This window comes from Erythrolamprus reginae, chromosome 2, assembly GCF_031021105.1.
Source record: "Erythrolamprus reginae isolate rEryReg1 chromosome 2, rEryReg1.hap1, whole genome shotgun sequence".
In the NCBI taxonomy this organism is placed as follows: domain Eukaryota; kingdom Metazoa; phylum Chordata; class Lepidosauria; order Squamata; family Dipsadidae; genus Erythrolamprus; species Erythrolamprus reginae.
In genome coordinates, this window is record NC_091951.1 from 150,119,821 (window position 1) to 150,139,050 (window position 19,230).

Below are 19,230 nucleotides of genomic sequence, written 5' to 3' on the forward strand. Positions count from 1 at the left end.
TGTAGGTTGCATTTGTTTTTGTTTGTTCTGAAGCTGCATTGCGTCATGACTTTATCCCACTTGAAACTGCCACTACTGCTGTAGTGCTCCAACATAGGGTAGTAGGTTGTTATCAGGAATTTTTTTTCCTAAATGTTTGACGACCCAATAAAACTCAAAGGAAAAACCCTGGTGCTATGATGGCCCTGGATAAACCGCTCCTTCCTTTAATGCCCGCTGACATCTCACTAGGTCATGAGCATGATTTGCGAGCTAAGCATCTGTCCGATTCCTTGGTTGACAAGCACGGGTCAGTTGCTGGTAAGTACCCATATGAAAACATTAAGGCTGACTAATTTGACTTCTTTCCTTTTTGCTTTTTTAGCATTTCTTGCAATACTCTCTTAGAATGCTTCCCAGAAAATGTTTCCCAAGAATTAGAATGGCTGAAATCGGGAAGATGTAGAGGACTTGTGTTGCTTACTGTGATGATTCTTAATTGATGTAAGATGCAAAGTAAGATTTAATGAGGGCCATAGGGGAAGGCACGGAAGCAGATCCTTTGACTGTAGGAGCGTGTTTCCTTTGCCACTCTTGTTCTCATCTCCATCCCCAGCTGAAAGTTGCTGCGTCACATCGTTATTACGGGATTCTTTGCTCACCCCTTCCTGCCTATTTTCAAATCTTGGTAATTAATCTCCCCGCACCACCACCCTTCATTCTGCTGAAACACATATTTATACACTTATCATACACTTCTTCTACACATTTGAGTAATGGATAGATGTGCAGATTCTCTTGGCCTATGAAATTGAGCAGATTGTGTTCCCTTACACAGAGTCAGAAGGAACATATAAAAAGTGAAATAAAATACTGTACCTTCATTCTGCTAGCTCTTTCATCTTACAAAGCCCTTCATTTGATAGGGAGCACTTCCTATGTCCCCCACCCCACCCTCCGTTAATAGAATATACACTGTTTATGGCATGGGTATGTGTAATGGCAAAATAGATGGCTCTTCTTTTCCTATACATCATGAAGGATATCACTGCAATCATTCAGGTAGCATGTTGTAAATCTATACCTGCCTAGTCAGTGCTATGCATCTTAGTGACTAGCAGAAAGTAAGTGATGCGTTCACAGGACCAATGAGTACCAATCTCAAGCAAGATTCTAAAAAATAATAATAATCTTATTTTGGCATTAAATGAAAATTTGTGCTTCTCTCTGTCCCAGAATCCAGGCATTGCGACCTCAGTATATTGAATGATAGTTCTGAAAACCCCATTCTTTATTCCAGCACTAGATAAAACCAGTTGCCCTTCAGTTCAAAATGCAGAAGTGTGATCCTTATTCCAAAAATGTATTGCTTTTTTCTGGATTAGGTCACTTGAAGTAGAAGAAGGGAAAATATTGTGTCTGAAAAATTCTTGGAGGTGGGGAGGTTGGATAGACAGGAAAGTAAAGTCATTTTGCAAAGAGTTAGAAAGAAGTGAATATGACAAAATGGTTTTCAGAATACACATAGTTTTGCCAGCATTCATCAAATGCTGCCTAAGCAGTTTGATGTCATACAACTGGGTCAAAGATGCATCATTGCCTTTCTGCAGATTGGATGGATTGGCTGTTGTTGGATGCTGGATGAGAAAACATCAGCCATAAAGAAGTGAAACAGAAGAATCAGATGGTGGAACTGTTAGAGCATGACATGTCAATTTATTTAATGAATGAATTCTAGGATAAATTATATTTCCAAATACCTCTATAATTTCATTATTTATTAATAATAAAATATGAAAAGTTCTAGACATTATTTCAAGTGTATTAGTTATTTCCTTTGAAACCGCTTCTTTTGACTGAAGATCACAGAAGCACTTTGGAGGCATATCAAATTATTGTGGCATGAATATTTTTTAAAAAATTATTATCTTGCTAGCTGTAGTATGCTTTTATTCTTGAACTAAAGACTTCATTTTAAGAATGGGGTATGTTATTTTAGACAGTAAAACCATATCTGAACCTAGTTTGTTGAAAGTATTGCATGGTTTATTTAAGAAATTAGAAATTTGATAACCTAGCACTGCACTGATATGTAGACATTTTACAAATGATAAATATTAAATGAATGGTAATTGATTCTTCTTAATTGTTGTAAATTAATTCCAAAATCCCTATTCAGAAATATATAAAGAGCAAAAATCTATTGTAAAGGTACCAATTATATTTCACAGTAATTAAAGAATGTATAAGAGAAAGATGTTGAACAATTCACATTTGGTCTTTCTTCTACATTTGTACATATGTCTTAAAAAGATGGAATAGTCAATATCCATTATATGTATCTCAGGTGGGTGTGTTTATTTGGCAGCTTTATCTTCTGATTAGATAAATGGCATAAAAATGCATCACTTACAAAATTGGTAGACTTTAGTTATCATATTCCATTATATTTGACTCTTCTGTTTATTCATATGTCTATATATATCAGCTAAAAGAAACTAGCATCTTATGTTCTTTTATAATCCCCCATAGGGAGAGATGATATGTTGGACATGGAAATTGATGCCTACATCCACTGTGTGAGTGCCTTCATAAAACTGGCCCAAAGCGAGTACCAGCTACTAACTGAAATAATCCCGGAGCATCACCAGAAGAAGACATTTGATTCCCTTATTCAGGTCTCTTCAAAACACTGCATGCCCTTCCTTCACTTATACTGTAGTTCAAAATCCCATATTCATTTCTCTAATTCAACCAATATTGGTTTCCTACAGGAGTCTTTAGACAACTTGATGATTGAGGGAGACAACATTGTGTCTGCAGCCCGGAAGGCCATTATGCGTCACGATTATTCAGCTGTGTTGACCATCTTCCCCATCCTAAGGCACTTAAAGCAGACAAAGCCAGAATTTGATCAAGTTTTGCAGGTAATTAGTTAGCAATGAAACTAGAACCCACTAGATCACATAAAATCAGAATTCAATGTCTATGGCAGAGTAGTGATGGTTGCAAATAGTTGGGAACTATAGGAGTTTGATTGACAATCCGCAGGTCCAAAGTCAAATGAAAAAGTAATAGACACCAAATGCAGATGTTGAGATGGGTGGCTATAGAAATCAAATAAATAATAAATAAATGTACACTCTGGATTAGTATTAAAGTTCAAAGGAAACAGTTCACAGAAAGCAGGAGTCAAGCTAAGCAAAAATGGGTCAGTTACCACTACTTCTACCTACTGTTGCTGTTTTATTATGAACCTCAAGTCTAGGAGGTGCCCCAAATTGCAGACCTGCTCCTTGATGGTAGTTCCATTTCATTCAGAGTTCTGGAACCAGAGAGCTTCTAAAGAAATAGCATCTTCCTCTTGCTAAGATTACTCTGTTCTGCTTCATCCTGCCCCTCACAGTCTTCTCAAGCACTGGGTCAGGACTTCCACTGCATCTCTTGCTTGGCTCAGGATAGAGATATACAGTATCATTGGGTTTCATTTAATATCAATAATAATAAAATTAACGACTGTCCCACATAGTTTAACCTTAAACTGTGTACCATGGACTTCACCCCATTCCTAAGAGGTCTGTAAGGGGGAGTGCATCAGTCCACCAACATGCCTACCATCCCTACCCCAGTGTTTCCAAATCTTGCCAACTTGAAGATATTTGGACTTCAACTCCCAGAATTCCCCAGCCAGCAAATGCTGGCTGGGGAATTCTGGGAGTTGAAGTCCAAATATCTTCAAGTTGCCAAGGTTGGGAAACACTGCCCTATCCTATTGTTCTCATTTATTCATATTCATTTCTTTTTGCTTATACTTATACCTGCTTAAACCCATATGCTTATATATTAGATTTATACATGCTTGACAAAATAAATAAATAAATAAATAAATTAAATAAAATAAAAAAATATACAATATAAAACAGATCCCATGTGACCAACTGATTTTTTTTAAATTGTCACTATAAAAAGGGTCTCCAAGTCTCCAAGCAGTGGTTCATAGCAAAGGTGGTTGTACTCTGACCTTATTCTTAATAGAATTCTTTACTGGCCAAGTGTGATTGGACACACAAGGAATTTGGTGCATATGCTCTCAGTGTACATTTTTAAAGAATCACGAGGTACAACACTTAATGATTGTCATTAGGAGTCAAATAAGCAATGAGGAAACAATATTAATAAAAATCTTAAGGATACAAGCAGCAAGTTACAGTCATACAGTCATAAGTGGGAGGAAATGGATGATAGGAATGATGAGAAAAAAACCTAGTAGTAATAGTAGTGCAGACTTAGTAAATAGTTTGACAGTGTTGAGGGAATTTTTTGTTTAGCAGAGTGAGTTAGCCTGAACAAGTGAAAAGGTGGAAACTGGAAATAAGGCACCTCTGAAAACTTAAACACAGTAAGCTCTCTGCTGTGAAATGCATAGCCATGTGCACCATTAAGAGAAACAAAAAGGAAAATAATTTCTATCTATATAGCGGGATCTAGTTCAAGATGGACTTTCATAAGGATGGAAAATGTTAAATTGCATTGCAGGAGCAGGGAAATTGGCATAAGACATAGTGATGATATCCTTCCTTCTGTCCAGAAGGGTACAGCTGAATTCTATAGTGTCTGAAACTTCCAGAGAGTTTTCATAGGGTTCCTTTCACACAGGTGCAGTGCCAATTCTTACAGGTTAGACGTTGCTATTGTTGTAATTATTATTATTAAAACATGTATGTTGCTTGAATCTCAGTGATGGTAATAAAGAAATTACAATAAAACAAAAAGGGAAAAATTTAGCCATTCCTTATCTGGATTCTAGATCTCTCACTGAGATAGAGAGACCTAGATAGAGAGAGCTAGGTTTTCACTACTTTTCTAAACAACTGCAGAGTGGAGGCTATCTAGATCTTGAGGGAAACCTTGTTCCAGAGAAATGGCATTGCTTAATTGTAGGAACCTCGATTGTGTCAACCCTGCAGGATTGAACTGGCCTGATAGATGTTATGGGATACAGGCAGTCCCTCAGGAAACCAGGCCCAATCCCGTTAAAAGAATAGAATAGAATAGAATAGAATAGAATAGAATAGAATAGATTTTTTACTGGCCAAGTGTGATTGGACACACAAGGAATTTGTCTTGGTGCATATGCTCTCAGCGTACATAAAATAAAATATACATTTGTCAAGAATCATGTGGTACAACACTTAATGATTGTCATAGGGGTCAAATAAGCAATGAAGAAACAATATTAATAACAATCTTAGGATATAAGCAACAAGTTACAGTTATACAGTCAACATGGGAGGAAATGGGTGATAGGAATGATGAGAAAAACTAGTAGAATAGAAGTGCAGATTTAGTAGAAAGTCTGACAGTGTTGAGGGAATTTTTTGTTTAGCAGAGTGATGGCGTTTGAAAAAAAAAACCCCTGTTCTTGTGTCTAGTTGTCTTGTTGTGCAGTGCTGTGTAGCGACGTTTTGAGGGTAGGAGTTGAAACAATTTGTGTCCAGGATGTGAGGGGTCAGTAAACATTTTCCCCACCCTTTTTTTGACTCATGCAGTATGCAGGTCCTCAATGGAAGGCTAGTTTTAAGTAGATTTGCCCCTACATGCATGGAATGTTTTTTTGGGAGTCTTAGCTTTTCAAATGAAGAATGATAAATTAAGATGCCAATCTGTCAGGAGCACGTTTGTTTGTTTGTTTGTTTGTTTGTTTGTTTGTTTGTCAAATTTATAAGCCGCCTCTCTCCTGACAGACTCAGGGCGGCATACAGCAATAAAATAACTACAAAAATTAAAAATATCCCAAAATATGTACTTTATTATAAAAATACTGTATTTTTCTTAGGTATGCATACTGTACCCAGTACAGCATTTAGTCAAGAAGGTTTTAAGCTTTCCTGACTGATATTAACCTTACATGAGATCTTTATACCACTGTGTATCTTTATAGATTGTGAGTGATTTGCTTCATTGTCAGTTATTAGTTGATATCCCCATTTTGAATTGTCTCATGCTGTGACTTGTATTTCAGGGTACTGCAGCCAGTACTAAGAACAAGTTACCAAGCCTCATAACCTCGATGGAGACCACAGGAGCCAAGGCTCTGGAACATTTTGCAGACAATATCAAGGTAATTGTCATCCCTCTGGTAGTGAATTATCTCTTTGTCACCAAAAGCAATCCAAGAAACCTGTAGAAATGTTTCAGTTGTTAGTTTTGTAGTAATAATCACAAATTCCAGAAGTTATCCTGGAGGAGAGAAATAAAATCTGTCTGTGTGTTTTCTTGAATTTAAGACAAAATGGATTGCAATCAGAGGCAATTCCAACTGTATAACAAAGTTCTTACCCTTTTAAAATGTCCAAAGCGTATCTGGCTGAAAAAGGGAAGATGAATTATGGTAAATCAAACATACTAATGGAGGGAGCTTAAAATATGCATCTATCCAAGCATCTTTTCTTTTTCCAGTTACCAGTAGGTGGCGCCCTTGAACTTTAGAGCCATGGAAAGAGTGAGGTGGTTCAACTCATTCCTATAATTTACTTATCAAACTTATTTGTGACCCATCTTGTAGTTTAGGAGATTCTTTGTGGGGGGGAAAAAGATAATCATTTAAAACCATTCTTAACTATTTCATCATTTTTTTTTCCTTTCCAGAACAATCCAGATAAGGAATATAATATGCCAAAAGATGGGACAGTTCATGAACTCACCAGCAATGTACGTGAAAACAATTCAGAATGCTTTGGTAATATCAAACTTGTAACTATCCACCTCTATTTTGTTTTACAGAAGAGGGAGAAACTTAATGATTTTGTAAAAATTAAACTTTTTTTTTCAGAGCCTGGGATTAGTCTAATGAGATTAGTATCATATCTACAATTCTGCTTAGGCATTTTTCTTCTCTCATTTTGTGTAGTTTATAGAACTTGGTAACATTTTTGCTTTTTTATGTTGTATGCCAAAGAAGAAAATGTGATTTAAATGGGAGCCCTCTTATCCCTAGTCTTGTTTCTTTCCTTGTTTCCACTCCATTTGGTCCTATATACAGAGACTTTAAGCTCCAAACCCAGAATACGTGAATTCTTGCCACACATTAGGAATGCTGCTGTAGCTTCATTCAGTTTTTATATCTTTTCTTTTATATACTTTCCACATTGAAACATAGAAGATTGACGACAGAAAAAGACCTCATGGTCCATCTAGTCTGCCCTTATACTATTTCCTGTATTTTATCTTAGGATGGATATATGTTTATCCCAGGCATGTTTAAATTCAGTTACTGTCGATTTACCAACTACATCTGCTGGAAGTTTGTTCCAAGCATCTACTACTCTTTCAGTGAAATAATATTTTCTCATGTTGGCTATGCCAGACTTTCTTAGTCTGCCTTCTAGAAGGATAGGATTACATCTAGAAGACATAGATTGAGAAAGTCTAGTGTATCTAGATACATTAAATATTCCTCAGTAAGATGTCATTGTATATGTACAGATAGTCCTCAATTTACTATGGTTCATTTAGAAACCATTCAAAGTTACACCACCACTGTAAAAAGTGACATCCCCATAGTCACCTGATTTATATTCAGATGCTTGACAATGATTCACATTTATGATCGTTGCAGTGTCATGGAGTCTTTTGATGGCCTTTTACGACCTTCTGACAATGGGGAAACCAGATTCACTTAACAAACTGTGTTACTAATTTAACAACTGCAGTGATTCACTTAACAAACACGACAAGAAAAGTTGTAAAATGAGGACTCGACAAATTCTCATTTAACAAAATCCATTTTAGCCTCAATTAAGGTCATAGGTCAAGGACTACCTGTGCAGCATTAACCTGTTATGATTGGGAATCAAGATGGGTTGCTGGAAATGGAAAGTTGAGCTGGTACAGACTTTCTTAACATTTCCTATTTTAATTACCACAATCACTCTTGTCAAAGAAGAGCAATTTTTTTTCCTGAAAAGGACGTAAATGTGTTTGGAAACATTTTGTTGTTACCTTGCTTGACTATGTTAAATGTTAAGACCATAAAAATTACAATAATATTGCTGACAATATTTTTGTCTGCAAATAACAGTAACATATCAAGAAAGAGTTTAATTGGGACTGGGATGCTATTCTTTTCCTGAGCCTAGAACATGAAATACGCAAATACCCCAATCGTGAGAGTAATTTAACTATCATAAAAGTGTTTTCGTTTCTAAGGTTAAATCTTGGAAAAGCCTCTCTAATCCTGGATTCCATGAAGTACATAGCTGAGATACTCAGTCTTTTGCTTCAGCTCATTCCAAACTGGCTGGTCTGCCTTTTTTGTTCTTTTCTTCTTTTCTCACTGTCTCTCTTCCAATTGGGGACTGTTGGCTTGTCTTGGTTAGGCTATGAAACCTTCAACAACACCGAGCAGAGAATTTTAACAGAGCATGGATGTGTGATAAAGCCAAGACACAGACTTAGTTAAATAAGTATTATCTACATATTAACACAATATAAACAATCCAGAATAAGCACGAAGCAAATACAGAATAATACGCACTGAGCAATTACAAGATAGAAGCACAAAGCAAAATACAATATTGATAATAAGCACGAAGCTAATACAAGAAGATATGCACGAAGCGTAAACACAACTCCCCCGCTCTCAGGCAAACGTAAAGGAAGTGACTGAGCAGAATAATGAGCTTTTATAACTTCAATGAGGAAGTGATGAAACAGCCTTGAATATTAACTCTTCAAGTACAAGTTAACTCTTTGAGTGCACATTAACTCTTTAAGTACAAGTTTGGTACAAGTGTACAATATGCAGTTTACAATGGCAGTCCCTAACAACCATGTACCCTGTACTAACAGGGACGATACCCCCCCCCCCCAAAATACACTTCTATACTAGAAAATAAGAGGGCAGCACAGAACCACTAAACTGCTTGTCTTTGATTATTTTTGACATTAGTCAAGGATATTCCACCAATTTGAAAGGCGAAAAACATCCTTGGGATTCCAATTAAGCAAAGACAATTTTTCCAATTTTTCTAGGGTTTGCATGCAAGCAGAAAATGTCCCTCTCTTCTTCCTCTGCTAATTTTTTTCTAGCATTGCCAAGACCTTCATCAGAAGTGAAGTCTGTCCATTTAAAAATTGATAGGCTCCGACAGGCTATCGAGTTGCTTTGTGATCTCCTCTCCTCTCTTCTGGAGTAGCAAAAGGAGAGCTCAGCTTGCTAAGGAAAACAGCAGGAAAGGCTAGTAGGAAGGCATGGGTGGATCTCGGGAGGTTGGTAAAGAGTAGCTCTTTGGTTTCAAAAGAGGAAGCAGCAAACTCCTGACAATTCAAGAAAAGATGACTGTGTGGGGAACGTGATAATCAAGCAGCATTGAAGTAGAATTCCTGTTGAGGCTCAATTGCAGATGATCTCTGAGCAGCTGTATACTGAGAGCTAAACTACATTAACTGCATTAAATATGTAGGATGCAGCTGGTCTTTGGACATTTATTTATAACTATATAAGCACAGGGAGGGATGCTGATCAAGATAATATTACTGGAGCAGAATTTTCCTCACAAGGATTTACTTTGCAGAATTGTCTTCCCTCAATACAGCCTTTTAAATGTGGAAAACAAAAGTGCTACCACTATTTTTGTTTTTTAAAACATATTTTAAATGGTGAGATCCACAAACATGGCTGAGGGAGATTCTCAGCTTCCGTTTATATGTGCTCTTGATCAATGATCTCTCTTTTATGCTTTGCACTATATAAAAGGCAGGAAGGAAGGAAGGAAGGAAGGAAGGAAGGAAGGAAGGAAGGAAGGAAGGAAGAAAGAAAGAAAGAAAGGGGTGGCTATGTGCTGCATATTTCACACAGGTGGTTTATCCTTTCACATGGACAATTGATTTATTGCTTAAGCAACAGAACAAAAATGTAAATAATACTTGCAGCCTCAGATTCTTTCCATAGAAAGAGATCTGTTTTATGTTAAGCTCTGAATTTGACGACACTTAGGAGTGTGCTTAATAGAGGCCTGTATTTTATATTATTTTGATACCAAGGGCTTCTTGACATGGGTTTCCCAGAATACATCTACCCTTTCTTAATGGATATAGAACTGATTTTAAAAATAAATAAAATGGAGGGGAACCCCCCCATAAATTTTTTTAAAAATCCATCTAGAGCAGGGGTGTCAAACTCGCAGCCCACGGGCCAGATGTGTCACGCACTGGTCATTCCCACCCTGTTTAGCGAGGGGGGAGGACTCATGATACATCATGATGTGACAACCATGTAACGTCATAGGTTTGACATCCCTGATTGAGAGCAATCTCTCAATTATGTGTGCAGGTAAGCAAAGGTTTTGAACTTCATCCCTGGCTCCTCCTTTACTTTTTAAAGAAAATATTTGTATTGAGAATTTTATTCAGAAATGCAGGAAGCAATGTGGTTAAGTGGGAATTTTTAAAAAACAAATAAAAGACGAAGTGACTGCCAGTTTTCATTACTAAGTTACAATCAAAATGATTATCCTTCCCTCTTAAACATAACCATAATCACTTCCTTCCTTCAATACCTTTTCAATCATCCAGTTTTAAAGTCATCATATTATACGACTGCTTGTTGGCAGTCAGCCGGAAAGGTGACAAATGGTGATCACATGACTCCAATACAGTGTGATTGTGATAATAAATACATGTGAGTTGCCAAGTGCCTGAATTTTTTGCACATGATCATGCAGATGTTGCAATGGCCAGTGTGAAAACTGTTCATAACTCTCCTTTTTCAGTGCCATTACAACTTTCAACCATTACAAATGGTTGTAAGTCAAGGATATCTGCAGATATATATTATCTGTTTATTTAATTCAAAAACGTATTTCAGATGAGGCAGTGCTCCAAAATTAACTCTTGTTCCAAAATTCTGGTGAGCTTTTTGGCATTTAGTCCCCTTTTATATCTTTATAATGGGCTTCATTTTTTTTACTTGTCTTTCCCAGGTTGAAGGTGGCTTTAGCTACCCTGTTGCACTAGGGCTCTATGGTTTGGGCATAGGCCTCAGGCAAAGCTGTGAGCATAGTTTTTCTTCCACACCTCCTGGCATTGAGTCACAAATTGTCCACAGGGTCCCTCTGGATTAGATTAGATTAGATTTATTTGATTTGTATGCTGCCCCTCTCCGGAGACTCGGAGCGGCTCACAACACAAAACATGGTACAAATCCAACAATAAAAAGCAATTTAAAACCCTGAGTATAAAAAACAATCATACATCTCAGACAAACCTTGTGTAAAACGGGAAACGGCCCAGGGGAGTCAATTTCCCCATGCCTGACTGCAGAGGTTAGTTTTGAGGAGTTTGCGAAAGGCAAGGAGGGTGGGGGCAGTCCTAATCTCCGGGGGGAGATGATTCCAGAGGGTCGGGGCTGCCACAGAGAAGGCTCTTCCCCTGGGTCCTGCCAGATGACATTGTTTCATCGACAGGACCCGGAGAAGGCCAACTCTGTGGGACCTAACCAGTCGCTGGGATTCATGCTGCAGAAGGCAGTCCTGGAGATATTCTGGTCCGATGCCATGAACGGCTTTATAGGTCATAGCCAACATTTTGAATTGTGACCGGAAACTGATCGGCAACCAATGCAGACTGCGGAGTGTTGGTGTGACATGGGCATACCTGGGGAAGCCCATGATAGCTCTCGCAGCTTCATTCTGCACGATCTGAAGTTTCCGAACACTCTTCAAAGGTAGCCCCATGTAGAGAGCGTTACAGTAGTCGAACCTCGAGGATCCCATGGGCTTCTTCACAAGATGCTTCCTTCTCCCCACTGGGGTGGGGGGTGGGGCTCATGTGGGTGACCTCATGGCTCCCTCTTGTACAGAGAAACTCCATTGAGCATATTACTCAGCTGTCAGCCTTTGCCTCTGTGTCATCCCCACTTGTTTTGTGTAGATGTGCATGTTTCCATCCCAAAGTCTCGAGGTGCTATCATCTTTGGGCAAGACTAGAAAAGAGGTTCTCTCTGTCACCTCTTGAGCTGCTCCCAGTCAGGCTGGATGGAGGAGAGATTCCATTCTCCCCTGCACTGCTCGGAGAGTCCAATGTGGGTTGTTCTTCAGCCTCATTGGCAGGGACTGAGTTAAAAATTAACATATTTATTATGTCCCGCCCACCTCTACCTCCCTAGGTTCAGTCTTAAAAACTCAGTCATAGTGTAGGGACTATGAGTTTTCTTCTCACAGAAAGTGAGATTTAATAATATTGCTTACTAATTAAAAAAAAAAAAATTCCCCCCCTCTCCTTTTCCTTTAGGAGGAAGACCTGGATCTTCGAGAGCCACTGCCCTCCGGGGTATTGCTCTCCGTCTCATCAAATCCCTGAGAGGCCACTGCTCTCCGGAGTATTGCCTTGTGGACAGGGATCGCTGGATTGGGGTCCCTGATGCCCGCGATCAGACCCCCCCCCCAAACTATCCATCCAGCGCAGCGAGCCTCCGAGTGTCGGTTCTTACCGATTAGTGGAGCCTTCATCTTACAGAATCTCCCCAGAGGGGAGAATAGCTGTGGGCGATCTCAGCGGCTCTTGCAGCGTTCCTGCCGATCGCATCGGCAAAGGAAGAAAGATCAGCTGTTCGGCGGTTTTATGCCTGGCGCCCCAGGGAGCTCCCGATCGCTCGAGGAAAGCAGTGATCGGTGAATTACAAGGGGGGGGCGATAGTAGGAGATCGCCAAGCCGCCCGAGGTTGCGCCCGCCATTTTGGCGCAGGGCCATAGCCGCTGGACTCCCCTCCGGCCGTTTGAAGGGCAGAGGTTTTTCCCGCCTGACGTCACGGCCGCCATCTTGCCCAGGCAAAGGAAGGGAGGATGACTAGGCTCTTTCAGCCTATCTCGGGGCCGCCATGTTGTTTCGGGGCGTTGCCACGACAACGAAGGCTCTGCTCGGCAGTCAGCCAATCACGAGTAAAGGGCTAATGACGTGTTATTTAGGGGACCCCATGTTTCCCTAGTCCACCATTTTAATTGCTATTTTGATCAACAACCTCGTGAGTTTTGGTTCGGTGTTGCTCCCAAAAAATGTCTCAACAAACCAGCCCCAGCGCCCCGGCCGCCTCCTCTTCCAAAGCAAAAAGTAAGTACAAGGGGCCCAGCTCCAAATCAAAGGGGAAAAGCTCTCAATCCTCGACTGCTCTAAAAGAGGCTGAGAGGAAAATAAGGGCTCTGGAGGCCCAGCTTGAGAAGGCCAAGCCAAAGCAGGGGCCTAGCCCCTTGGCCACAATTATACCACCTACCCTTAGTCCGCTGGGCCCAGCTTTCCCAGCAGCCACCTTTGAGGGGCCTACTTTCACAAGTGCTGGGGACCTCTCACCAGATCGCCCACTAAGCGCCCCCCCACCGTCTGAAGGGCTTCAGAGAGCAGACTGGATCAGGCCTGCTTCCCAGCCTCAACCGGCAGCAGCCACGTTTACCCCCATGGCAGCAGGACTCAGGGGGCCCGCAGATAACTGGCAGACCATGTCACCATCATTACAGGACATGATAGCCTCAGCATATGCTCAGGGCATAGCAATTGGCGCCCAACAGCACCAATCCCCACTACCACCTCGCCCCAGCAGGCAGGATATTTGGGCAGCTCCTACATCTGCCCCTTCTCTTCATGACTCTCTGCAGGAGGAGCAAGAGATGAGGGAAGCCCTCTCTGATCCAGAGAATGAGCTATCAGAGGATGAAGCCACCTTACCTGAGCAACCAGTAATGACAGGCTTATTCAAAGCATCCCTTTACAGGGTTCTTCTGAACAAGGCCAGGACCACACTGACTTTGACAACTGCTCAAAAGATAGCTGGCCAGGATGTGGGTATCCTCCCTGCTGCTAGACTCATTAACGAGCCTCAAAGGGAGTCAGAAAATATCCCTGCAGTGCCCATATTCGCAGAAAACATAAAGAGGCCCTGGCAGCAACCAGCAGCGGCTCTGGGTCCTTCTGCACTGGACAAGAAGTTTTACTCCTTCGATCCAGAGATAGAGGATTTACTCCAATATCCGTCGGTGGATATCCCGGTTACCTCATTAATCTCTAATGCTCTGGTTCCATCGGACTTGGCGGATGGCTTGCGGCCCGACGATAGGAAGGCTGAGAACCTGATTCGAAAAATGCATCAATTCTGCGCCTGGTCCCTGAGGGCAGCAATGGCGGCATCCTTCTTCAACCGGGCTTCAATCCTTTGGCTTCGCGATATCCTCCCCAGGCTTGGCCCGGAGGACGCTCGCCTCCGCCAGGACATTAATAAACTGATCGCTTCCACGGAATTCTCCGCCGACGCCACCTTGGCTGCTTCAAGGTTTTCAGCCCGGGCCATGGCTACCAACCTTTCCACTCGGCGTCTAATATGGCTCCGCTCATGGCAAGCAGATGCCAAATCGAAATGGCGCCTAGCAACAGCACCCTATCAGGGGGCCAAACTCTTTGGAGAATCATTGGATCCAGTCCTAGTCGAGGACAAGGACAAGAAGAAGGTGCTGCCGAGGTCGGCAAGGAGACAGGAGAGGCGGGCAGCACCATATTACCGAAGGCAGTCCTTTCAGTCGGACACAGCCGCGCCCGCAGCTCCGAGCACCAGGACCTATGGACAGAGCTCCTACACACAGCCATCCTTCAGGTCGGACAGAACCGGTTACGGAGACAGAAACCGACAGTTCCAGCAGTCCCGCAGACCCTTTTGGGGCGGGAACAGAGGAGGGTATCGTAAACAGAAATGACTCCCCCATCGAAGTGCCCATAGGTGGACGCCTGCAGTCCTTCTCAGAATCCTGGGAGGCTATTTCCACAGACACTTGGGCGTTGGATACCGTGACGAACGGACTGCGAATCAACTTTTTACAGACCCCTCCAGACAGGTTTTTGCAATGCCCGACGCTATCTCAGCCGCAAAAACGGTCCCTGATTGCCCAGGAAGTACCACACCTTTTGGACATCGGGGCGATAGAACCGGTGCCAATCCAGCAACGGGGTCTGGGATTCTACTCCATAGTGTTTGTGGTCCCCAAGACATCCGGCGGCTGTCGGCTGATTCTAAACCTCAAGCAGCTGAACATCTACGTTCGCTACCATCGATTCAAGATGCATTCTCTGCAGTCAATCCTGGCATCCATCAGGGGCCAGGACTGGATGACTTCCATCGACCTCAAAGAGGCGTATCTGCATGTACCGGTGCACCCGCATCACCGACGATTTCTCCGCTTTTGTATACAGGACCAACATTTTCAGTACAGGGCCATGCCCTTCGGCCTTTCATCGGCCCCCAGAGCTTTCACCAAGCTCTTGGATGTGTTGACAGCCGACCTGAGAACCAGATCCATACGTCTCATGGCCTACCTGGACGACGTTATCATCTTGTCCAGCAGTCCTCAACAGGCCAGGCTAGACCTTCAGCAGACAATACAATCTTTAGAGGCCTGCGGCTTCACAATCAACTACGTCAAAAGCCACCTGCGACCAACCAGGAGGCTGTTACATCTGGGTACTCTGATAGACTCTGCAGCCGGGATCGTTTACCTGTCATCAGAGAGGCAGCAGAGGGTGAGGACGCTGATAGCTTCCATTCAGCACCGCACCACGGCCCCTTTGGCCCTTCTATCTCAACTGCTCGGAGTCTTCATTTCCTGCATCAGCATTGTCCCATGGGCTCGGCTGCACGCCCGCCCACTTCAATGGCTCCTCCTCCCCTTCCAAAGGGCACGCATGAGCCACTCAAAACACCTGGTGCGTCTCATTTTGCCGGTCCGTCGCTCTCTGCCCTGGTGGACGTCTCCAGCGCTCACCAGGGGCTCTCCATTCCTCCACTATCGGGAGGTGACGATCACCACAGACGCGAGCCTCTCCGGCTGGGACCGCAATGTGGGGAGCACATTGCGGTCCCAGAGTGGCCCAGGGTCTCTGGACAGCAGACGACCTGAGGGACCCCAATATCAACCTGTTGGAACTGAGGGCAGTCTTCAAGGCACTCCACTCCTTTGCAGACAGGATAGAGGGACAGCACGTCCTTGTCATGACGGACAACGTAGCAACAAGGGCCCATATAAATCATCATGGAGGTACGAGGTCGGGCCGTTTGATGGAGGAAGCTCATTCCCTGATGTCTTGGGCGGAAACACATTTGGTCTCGATCCAAGCAGAACACATCTCAGGATCAGACAACACCCAGGCGGATTGGTTGAGCCGCACAACAATCGACCCGGGGGAATGGTCCTTGAACCAGGAGGTTTTTCAGGACATTGTACATCGTTACGGGGAATCAGTAGTGGACTTGTTCGCTACGCACCTCAACCACCAAGTGCCCCGATTCTACTCCCGGTTCCCGTGCCCGGGAGCCGACCGTATCAATGCGCTCCTCTCCCCATGGCCAAGGGGACTGCTCTATGCCTTCCCTCCGACTTGCCTTCTACCCAGGGTAGTCTCCAAGATACTCTCAGAGCGGGCGGAGGTGATCCTGGTCGCTCCATTTTGGCCGAGACGACCATGGTTCGCGGACCTGATGGACGTCTCAACCTCCCCTCCATGGAGGATCCCGTACCACAGACTCTCCCTCACGCAGGGGTCGTTAGTACACCCAGACCCCCAGTGGTGGAGGCTTGCCGTGTGGAGATTGAGGGGGACCGCTTGAGGGCAGAATCTCTGTCGGAAAAAGTGATTCATACCATCCAATCGGCTCGACGCCCATCAACAACTCGCATTTATCAGGCGACATGGGCAGCGTTTTGTAGATTCTGCAGAGCTCGAGAGATCCCTCCTCGCTCATCCTCCGTCTTGCATCTATTGGACTTCCTACAGAAAGGGCTAGACGAAGGGCTGACCCCAAACACCCTTCACAGGCAGGTGGCAGCTATAGCCACGGTCTTAAGACCAGACCCCCTTCGCCCAATCTCCCATCATCCATGGGTTAAAGACTTTCTCCGGGGGGCCTCGAATCTCTCTCCTCTGGTTATCCATCATTTCCCATCCTGGGACTTGACTTTGGTCTTACAGGCACTCACAGGACCACCATTTGAACCACTGAGAGAAATCACGCTGCGCCTCTTATCAATCAAAGTGGCGTTCCTAGTGGCCATCACATCTGCTCGCAGGGTGTCGGAACTCGCAGCGCTGTCAGTCCGGCCGGACCTTTGCGTGTTCCACCCGGATCGGGTTACTCTTTGGTTAGATCCCAGTTTTCTACCGAAGGTCAATACAAGATTTCATAGGTCACAGGACATAATACTACCGGACTTTTGTTCCCACGGCTCACATCCGTCAGTTTTACGCTGGCACAAAGTAGACGTCCGTAGAGCGCTAAAGATTTACATTCGACGGACTAATTCTTTCAGGAAATCGGAAGCATTATTCGTCTCCTTCTTCCCAGGATCCATGGGCAACAAGGTGTCTTCTAAAACTATCAGTCGATGGATCAGGTCCTGCATCATGGAGGCCTACAGGACACGAGGTACACCTTTGCCAAGGACAATCACGGCTCACTGTACCAGAAGTGCAGTCACTACAGCTGCCTGGAACACACAGGCGTCGATCGATGACATCTGTCGGGCCGCAACCTGGGCGGCCCCCACGACTTTTATCAGACATTACCGCATAGACACGTTCGCTTCATCGGAAGCGGCATTCGGTTGCAGAGTGCTGCAACGGGTTTGTGTTCAGGCACCCCTGGTCCAGCCTATCCCGCCCTAGTTTGGTTGCTTGGGTATATCCCACATTGGACTCTCCGAGCAGTGCAGGGGAGAAGGACCGTTGAACTTACCTGAACGGTCTTCTCGCTGCACTGTGAGGAGAGTCCAAACCCTCCCGGCTTCTTGGCCCAGGGGTTCAGTTCGTTTGACAGTTTAACTTCTTAGTTAATAAAGTTGGTTACTTACACTATTCCTTCGTTTTTATTGACTGAACCTAGGGAGGTAGAGGTGGGCGGGACATAATAAATATGTTAATTTTTAACTCAGTCCCTGCCAATGAGGCTGAAGAACAACCCACATTGGACTCTCCTCACAGTGCAGCGAGAAGACCGTTCAGGTAAGTTCAACGGTCCTTCTAAAGTGCTTTTCCTTTCTCTTCTTACAGGCCATTCTCTTCCTGCAACAATTGCTGGATTTCCAAGAGACTGCAGGTGCCATGCTGGCATCCCAAGGTACCTATGCCAAGACCCACGAATGCATTCCTGGCACTGATCAAACCATTTCCCCTTGTTTGCTTTGCAGTCAAACCTCCTTAAAAGGATGTGGCTTTTTCACTTCTTGCATACTCAGCATTCTAGTTTTGGGCTGCTACAGTAAAGGCTGCTACCTTCTAAGTAATTATACAGTATTAAGCTCAGAGAAGGGTTCTGGCTTTTCTTATGAGCTTCCAAATGTGCTGCTAGCTGAGGTCCTTGAAACCTAAAAGGATGAATGTAAAAATGGCCTTTTATCTCCAAAATCCAACATCTTTTAAGTGAAAGATTTCCCAACTCATTCTCAATGTGTGGCAAGGTTGTTAATTGGATTTTATGACCCAGCCATAGTAGCACAGGACATTCATTTGATTCTGTGGGGATTTTTGATACAAGGCAGTGAAGAGGTTTTTTAAATCCTTGCTTCTGTTAAAAGCTAAAACAACATCATATTAACCTTTCAGGCTGTGTAAACCTTTCAGCTATTGATGATTTCCGGAGTATTGCCTATTTATCATAATGTTTTTTCTTTCCTTTTTTGTGACTTTCCTTGAACATCAATTTTGTCCAGTCAGATCCATGCTAAGAAGGTTTAACTGCAACTGCATCTTGTATGTTAACAGCTACCAAATGAAACATTTAAACCATCCATTTCCGTCAATGTCACTACCTTTATATCTCCTTTAGTTGCTAAAATGATTATGGACAAAGGCAGTGTAGAGCCAGCTTCTTAATTGGCTCATAGAGTGGCTGCCGATTATCAATGAAGCTAAAAACATCACACAGGACATGGTTTTGTGTTTTTTCAAACCAATGTAGAAATTGGAGGGGGGTGGGTGGGATGTGAAAACAATAGAAAGTGAATGAGATCATATTGATCAATCCCAAACTTCCTAAAACCTCTGTTTGGATTGCAGAAAACCAATTGACAGAACAGAATGTACTGAAATGTTAAAAACAAACAGTGGAACTAGGGAGGAACTTCTCTTGCTACTGCCCTTCAGTTTTGCATATTTGGGGCAGGATGTCATGGCTGAGACTGGGATCGTGGCAGTTCAGGCTGCAGTCTTCACCCACTTATTGAA

The 19,230-nt window shown here is 43.2% G+C and overlaps 1 protein-coding gene across 3 annotated transcripts in view; it reads left to right on the forward strand.

The window, feature by feature from the left end:
* The window catches only part of EXOC7 (exocyst complex component 7), a 53,527-nt gene that overhangs the window by 22,929 nt on the left and 11,368 nt on the right, over positions 1–19,230 (forward strand). For 2 of the 3 annotated variants that reach the window (XM_070739863.1, XM_070739860.1), the window contains 6 exons: positions 232–300; positions 2,512–2,657; positions 2,754–2,906; positions 6,002–6,100; positions 6,628–6,690; positions 18,058–18,124. In XM_070739863.1, coding sequence (XP_070595964.1) covers positions 232–300; positions 2,512–2,657; positions 2,754–2,906; positions 6,002–6,100; positions 6,628–6,690; positions 18,058–18,124 — 597 coding nt within the window. The remainder of the gene's footprint in view (positions 1–231; positions 301–2,511; positions 2,658–2,753; positions 2,907–6,001; positions 6,101–6,627; positions 6,691–18,057; positions 18,125–19,230) is intronic. The other variant, XM_070739861.1, reaches the window with a different exon arrangement.